This window comes from Cherax quadricarinatus, chromosome 91 (genome assembly GCF_038502225.1).
Source record: "Cherax quadricarinatus isolate ZL_2023a chromosome 91, ASM3850222v1, whole genome shotgun sequence".
NCBI lineage: Eukaryota > Metazoa > Arthropoda > Malacostraca > Decapoda > Parastacidae > Cherax > Cherax quadricarinatus.
Genome location: NC_091382.1, coordinates 3,521,732 through 3,529,169, shown reverse-complemented (window position 1 = coordinate 3,529,169; position 7,438 = coordinate 3,521,732). Strand labels below are relative to the sequence as shown.

The following is a 7,438-nucleotide window of genomic DNA, read 5'->3' as shown; positions in this document are numbered from 1 at the left end:
AACACTTTCACCACACTCACACATTATCACTGTTTTTGCAGAGGTGCTCAGAATACATTAGTTTAGAAGCATACACATATAAAGATACACAACATATCCCTCCAAACTGCCAATATCCCAAACCCCTCCTTTAAAGTGCAGGCACTGTACTTCCCATTTCCAGGACTCAAGTCCGACTATATGAAAATAACCAGTTTCCCTGAATCCCTTCACTAAATATTACCCTGCTCACACTCCAACAGATCGTCAGGTCCCAAGTACCATTCGTCTCCATTCACTCCTATCTAACACGCTCACGCATGCTTGCTGGAAGTCCATAATAATAAAATAATTTATTGGAGGGCACTGAACCCTTAAGGGTCATACACTGCTTGAGAAATGTTAAGCATTTAGGCTCAGTTCAAGGAATTGGAGCACAAATCCAGTTCTTTAGATCAGGAGCCCTTCACCAGCATCAAGGAACCTTCCTTCAGGGGTAATCAAGGGAAAGTGCTAAACCCATAAGAGGTCATATCATACCTTTTTAATGGGAACATTAATGTTCAAAGGGAGGATAAATCCAGTACCTTGGATCAAAGGCCCCTCTGTGGCATCCCCTTGATAGAATCCAAGGAATATTACTGTATATTATAGTCAAGTGCTAAACCCTTATGTCATACAGCACTTCAGGAATAGAAGGTAATCAAGTTTAATCCAAGAAAAAGGAGTCAGTACAATAGTTGTAGAGAACCACTAGCCAGCAGCAATAATAGTGTGCCTTAAGAATGGGAGGTAATAAGTTCTGATGCAAGGAAGGCAAGAGTAGTTCCAATGGCTTCAATCAAGTCATTCACCAGCAATTCCAATTTTCTATGTTCATCTTGCTGAATTTTGATGTAAGGCATTAAAAAATACACTACATTTACAAAAAGAAGTTTAATAAGAGTTTCATAACATACGAGACAATGTTGACATGATCCTCCACTGAATTCCTAGAAGTCAGAATATATTACAAATTTCTGCTTCATTTTATTACCTCAAGCTGGTGAACAGGAAGCACAGCACTCAGATCTGGCAAATTAAGACAGCTCTTCACAAGTGGAAGATTTCAATAAACTCTTTAATACATCTGCAAAACATGCAGTTACTTATAGTAAACAATAGTAGTTATTGCATGCTTTGCATAAAGGACAAATAAGCATATTTGAGGTTAACTATTCCCAGAATACAATACAGTTTTAAGTGTGGAAAAAAGATACTGAAGTACAGTTCAGGATATTTATTAGAGGAAAAGTTTTACCACTAGTGGCTTCTTCAGTCCTTACACAGAGAAACATTTCCCTAATAAATGTCCTAAACTGCAAATAAGTTGTCTTTTTCCACATCTTGTTGGCATCACTATACCATTGTACAGCTTTATGTAAATAAAGTACAAAATTTTCACGAGTATAAATTTGTTTATGAAAGTTTCAATCTAATTTTAGGAAGTACCGTCAAGAAAATCTTAACTGAACAGTTCGTACGAACTTGTGCTGTAAATGTCCAAATTTGTTCTCAGAGCCAATTGCATCAATGCAGTGAAACATTTCAATAGAGATATTCATGAAATAAGCACATGATTACAAAAGCTATAGCAATATGCAAGCACTTCAGAGAAAACTATCTGTTTTCATCAAGAGCAACTGTGTATAATTAAACTAAATCTCTTACATTACTGTAGTTGCTTTATATGTGTAAGGAAAGACTAGCTCTTCTTTCCTGGCTGGAAGAAGGTGCAATTCATTAGGCTCCCTGTGCAGTTACTCATGTTGTAGCTTTTCCTTAAAAGCATTCTGAAGTGTATGCACTCATTCTTCAAGGGAGGGATACAGGGAGTGCAGGATACTGGAGATACACCGTAAGTCTCGGAACATCTCGTTGGCTTAACATCCGCTAAATCCTCCTCGGAGAGCCAACACAAGATGGAGTACAGAACCACCTTGAACTTTGTAGTCGGCTGCAGTTTTCTCGTCATTCCTGAAATCGTACAAGTGTTAGATGGTCTGTAATTATTTTCTGAAATCTGTAGCAATAGTTGTATTATAATATGGTAGCCTTCAGTAATGTTAGCTTAAAGCCTTGACTAAAACACTCCACAATATTGGCTTGCATAAAAATACTTTGTTTAAATAAAAGAATTTTCATTCTAGTTAATTTTACAGTACATTCATTTGGTCACAAAAAGTGAGCAACACGTTAGGTTCCGGGCTACTGCTGTGAAGTGAAAATCATATACCTCCCTGGAGGGTTGCTGTAGCTCACAACAACATTTTCATAAGCATAAATTTCCTTGCACATTTGGACTTACATCTGTTTCCCAGAAAATATGAGTCGTTGCTGAGGTGGTGGTATGCCTTCTTTTTCCTCGACCCTTTCTTTAATCCTCTCAACTTTGTCTGTTGGCTCAATATCAATTTCAATCTAGAAAAGAAATAATATTATAATGGCTTAGAAAAAGGCAACAGTAAAAAAGGATTTGTAGATGTAATTTGATTTTAAATACTACTGTTGTGCTGAGTGTGTACATGTAATATGCTTTGAAAAAATCTCCAGCAACACTCACAAAAACACAGATATATGAACTAATACATTGGAAGAGAGATTCTGTTAAAAAAAAAGAAAAGTACAGGCAACGATAAAATGAAATTTGTCCTCATGAGAAAATCTCCCCATTGAGGGTTTAACAAGGAGAAGCACTTTCCCCGATAACATCTCTTAGTTAAATGATTTTGCAGAGATAATGGAAACTACTGTATGTTAGCACTGTGTAAAATATGAAGGACAAGGTATAAAACCTGCCCTCAGTGATGCAGTAGATGGATGGGAAAATAACATGAATATCACATGTGTGAGACATTATTCATAGATTTAAGGGATTTTACCTAGAGTTTGCCATGGCCATGCTGATGTGAGATTCATCTGCATGACTAAATTTATGGTCACATGGTGGCTCGTGCCAACATTCCTAGTATACAGTGGTACCTCGAGTTTCGAACAGCTCCCAACTCGAACAATTATGTAAGTGCATTTTTGTTAGTGTATTTTTGGAGGTTTGAAATGGACTAATCTAATTTACATTATTCCTTATGGGAACAAATTCGTTCAGTATTGGCACTTGAACAGCCTTCTAGAACGAATTAAGTTCGTAACTCGAGGTACCACTGTATACATATAAAGATACACCCAGTTAACAGTCTTATTAGGCCAGTATAGTACAGTGGTTAACACACAGGCCTGCTAGTTTTAGGACTGGTTAACCGATAAGTAGATTCAACCCCTCATTCCGTTCGGTAGTTAGCAGTTTTCGTGTGAATATTACTAGATACACTGTATTTATCAGGGAAGTTCTAATCTCGAAGAGGTCATAGTGCTTGGGAACAGAAAGTAATGAGATTGGATCCCATGGAGGGAGGGTAGCCCCAATTCCTTGGATAAAAAACCCTTCCCCAATATGAAGGTATACCTCTTTAACCAAATTAGTAAAAAAAAAACATGGTGGCTTCAGGCTGATAATGGTTAAGATAAGATAAGATAAGATTTCGTTCAGATTTTTAACCCCGGAGGGTTAGCCACCCAGGATAACCCAAGAAAGTCAGTGCGTCATCGAGGACTGTCTAACTTATTTCCATTGGGGTCCTTAATCTTGTCCCCCAGGATGCGACCCACACCAGTCGACTAACACCCAGGTACCTATTTGCTGCTAGGTGAACAGGACAACAGGTGTAAGGAAACGTGTCGGAATTTCCACCCGCCGGGAATCGAACCCGGGCCCTCCGTGTGTGAAGCGGGAGTTTTAGCCACCAGGCCACCGGGTTAGTCTAAGAGATACTATATAGTATATATACATACCTGCAGGTTTAAGTAAGTACTGATCAAGACATTTATTGGTGATATGTTTAGCCATAAATGCCTTGTTCAGTCTTATTCTATGGTCTGAAGAAGCCATTTGTAGAAAAACATTCCCTTGGTAAATATGATCAGTGCATACTGGCCTTTTACTTGCAATCTGTCATTATCAATATACCAGTTCCACCAATACATACCTGGGACTGGTTTTGAGGGTTTTTAGACCCCCCTCACAGCCCAGCCAGAGGCTTAGTGAGTGCTTTTTCAACCAGGTTGTTGCTGTTAGCATCCTACTAAGTCGTCATAGCCTGGCTGGTTTGACACTGGACAGAGGTACTGGTCGACAGGAATTATAAATGCCAGGTTTTCAGAAACTAACTTACCTCTTTCCCGGTTAGTGTCTGGAAAAAATAAAATAAAATAAATACACTTGGAAATACATTACTTATACAATATATATTTATTTATACTGCATCTGATACACTTAAATTGTAATATAATAATTCATGTGAAGCGCTAAACCCACAGGGGTCATTCAGTGTGAAACACCTTAAATATCTCATATAAGACTTTCATTACAACCTCTCCTCACTTAACGACGTATGAACTCGTTTACTGACGACTCGGAGTTACAACCGGCTCTCTGACCAGTACACATACCTAATGTATATTTGAGCTGATTTCCTCTATTCTGCTTATTACAATATACAATACACTACTGTATAAACCACCAGGTCCAGTCCATGACCAGGCCTGGTGGCAGATCAGGGCCTGATCAACCAGGGTGTTACTGTTGGCTGCACGTAAACCAACGTACAAACCACAGCCCGGCTGGTCAGGTACCGACTGTCTGTCCACCTCCCTAAGGGAAAGCTCTAAACCCACAGAGGCTGTGTAAAGCCTGTCGAATGAAAGGCAATCAGGTTTGACCCAATTATTAAATATATCTATTGGAAAGTGCTAAACCCACAGGGGTTATACAAAGCCTGTCGGATGAGATAATCAGGTTTAATCCGGGGAAGGTGAGGTCATGTCCACTTCCTTGGGTCAAGAGCCTTTTACCATCAAGTCCCTCCCCCTGATTGGCTAATATTTATTTTATGTTGAAGCGCTAAACCCAAAGGGGGCAAACAAAACCTGTCGAATGAGAGGTGATCAAGTTTGATCCGAGGAAGGGGAGGTTGCATCCACTTCCTCAGATGAAGATTATAATCAAAATTAAGAACCAAACCTACCAGGGTCATACAGCACTGCCTTGGATCAAGAGCCTTTTACTTCAGGCTTCTCCCTGTGAAAGGCCACTAAGTTTATTTAGGCTGAAGAGCTAAACCCGTAAGTCATACAATGCCTGGATAATGGGGGATGATCAAGTTCGATCCGAGGAAGGGGAGGAAGTCCATTATTATTATAATCAAGGGGAAGCGCTAAACCCGTAGGATTATACAGCACCTGTGGGGGGGATGCGGAAAGTATTGAAGCTTAATACAGGGAACTGAATCACAGATCCAATTCCCTAGATCAAGAGCCCCTCACCAGCGTCAAGGAACCTCCCTTGAGGGGGGGGGAGGAAGTCCAGGTCCTCTCCCTTGGATCAAGATCCCCCACAGCACCGGCCTAGTCATGCTCAACACATCTCAACACATCATCACAACACTAAACACCTCGATGCTGCACAACAGTCACTCACACCCATTAACATGTCTCACATATACATTACCTTCACTTTGATCAGCATTTTGATGGATTTTGAAGAACCTTGATAGACTTTGATAGATTTTTCAGTGTTGTGCTGCTGAGAGTGACGGGAAGGCGACTACTTCCAGTTTGTATAACATAACGTTAATTCACATTATATCTCAAATTATAAAACGTTTTCCTCATTATTTACCAAATAAACAATGGTATAATATTTAATTTACTTACATGTTACTTTTATTTCAAAATTTATAAGTAGTTTTTCATATTTTAATTTTTCGTTTTAACAACCCAGAAAAATTATAAATCTTTTTGATTCATTCTCTTTTTTTCGTTTTTGACCAAAATGATTCTTGTTTATTATTAAGTTTATTTAGGTACAGGTAAACTTAAGTACAATTATCATACATAGTATAACTTACCCACCAGGATAACCCAAAAAAGCCAAGGTGATTTATATCCATTGTCGTCCTTGTATTTCCATTGTCGTCCTTGTATTTCCATTGTGACCCTTGTATTTCCATTGTGGTCCTTGTATTTTCATTGTCGTTCTCGTATTTCCATTATGGCTCTTGTATTTCCACTGTGGTTTTTGTATTTCCATTATGGTCCTTGTATTTCCACTGTGGTCCTTGCATTCCCATTGGGGTCTTGTATTTCCATTGTGGTCCTTGTATTTCCACTGGGGTTTTGTATTTCCATTGGGGTCTTGTATTTCCATTGGTAAGTAAGTAAGTAAGTAAGTTTATTCAGGTATACACAAATATAGTTACGTAGAATTATCATACATAGCAGCATATGTGTAGAGAACCTGGGATAACCCAAAAAAGTCAGAGTGACTTATTTCCATTGGGGTCCTTTTACCTTATTATTATAATATGAAGGTTATAATATTTTCTTATTATTCTACAATGAAGATAACATCTTATTATCATACTAAAAAGACTATCTACTACACGAGGGTCATTAATACTATCTACAATACGAGGGTCATTACTAGGAATAAGGTAAAATTTACACGTATGTTAGCTAAAAAATAGAAAATCATTCCCCTCCCTTTCTGTAGCTACATTCATCAGACACCTTTTGGCACTCTTCTTGAACTGGTTCATGCTATGACTGGCTTTGACATGTGCGGGTAGTCTGTTCCATTCCTTTATTGCTGTACAATAAAAGGTGTTTGAAGCCTGGCCACTGACTGTGGGTACTACAAAGTTGTGCTCTCTCCCCCTAGTACTATGATTGCTTTGGTTCCCAACCTTGACAAAATTGACAGCAAGATATTCTGGACATTGTTTGTGAGCAATTTTATAAACATGATTTAGCTTCAGTTGTTTTACTCTGTCTTCAACATTCAGCATATCCAACTGCTGTAATTCATCCTGGCCTACATGTTCTCTGGGGTCCTTATATTTCCATTGGGATCTTGTATTTCCATTGTGGTCCTTGTATTTTCACTGGGGTCCTTGCATTTCCACTGGAGTCCTTGTATTTCCACTGGGGTTTTGTATTTCCATTGTGGTCCTTGCATTTCCATTGGGGTCTTGTATTTCCATTGTGGTCCTTGTATTTCCATTGTGGTCCTTGTATTTCTATTGGGGTCCTTACATTTCCACTGGGGTTTTGTATTTCCATTGCGGTCTTGTATTCCCATTGTCGTCCTTGTATTTCCATTATGGTTCTTGTATTTCCACTGTGGTCCTTGTATTTCCATTATGGTTCTTGTATTTCCACTGTGGTCCTTGTATTTCCATTGTAATAATTGCAATTATTATTATACATGGGGAAGCTCTAAACACACAAGGGGTTAAACACCACTTTATGAATCAATAAATTAGCACCAACAAATATTTTCATTAAGATTAATATAACCTTCCTG

At 38.6% G+C, this 7,438-nt stretch overlaps 1 protein-coding gene across 2 annotated transcripts; it reads right to left on the bottom strand.

Moving 5' to 3' along the window:
• Positions 1-900: 900 nt before the first annotated feature.
• On the bottom strand, positions 901-5,720 carry Nedd8 (Nedd8 ubiquitin like modifier). 2 transcript variants are annotated; one of them, XM_053800115.2, is made up of 4 exons: positions 5,582-5,720; positions 4,248-4,265; positions 2,327-2,439; positions 901-1,995 (listed from the first exon to the last, which is right to left on the bottom strand). In XM_053800115.2, exons 1-4 carry the CDS (start codon positions 5,597-5,599, stop codon positions 1,902-1,904), a joined length of 243 nt encoding a protein of 80 aa, XP_053656090.1. In that variant the 5' UTR covers positions 5,600-5,720; the 3' UTR covers positions 901-1,901. The 2 variants fall into 2 exon arrangements, with proteins under 2 accessions (XP_053656090.1, XP_053656091.1); XM_053800116.2 differs by lacking the exon at positions 4,248-4,265 and having other exon boundaries at positions 5,582-5,686.
• Positions 5,721-7,438: the final 1,718 nt, after the last annotated feature.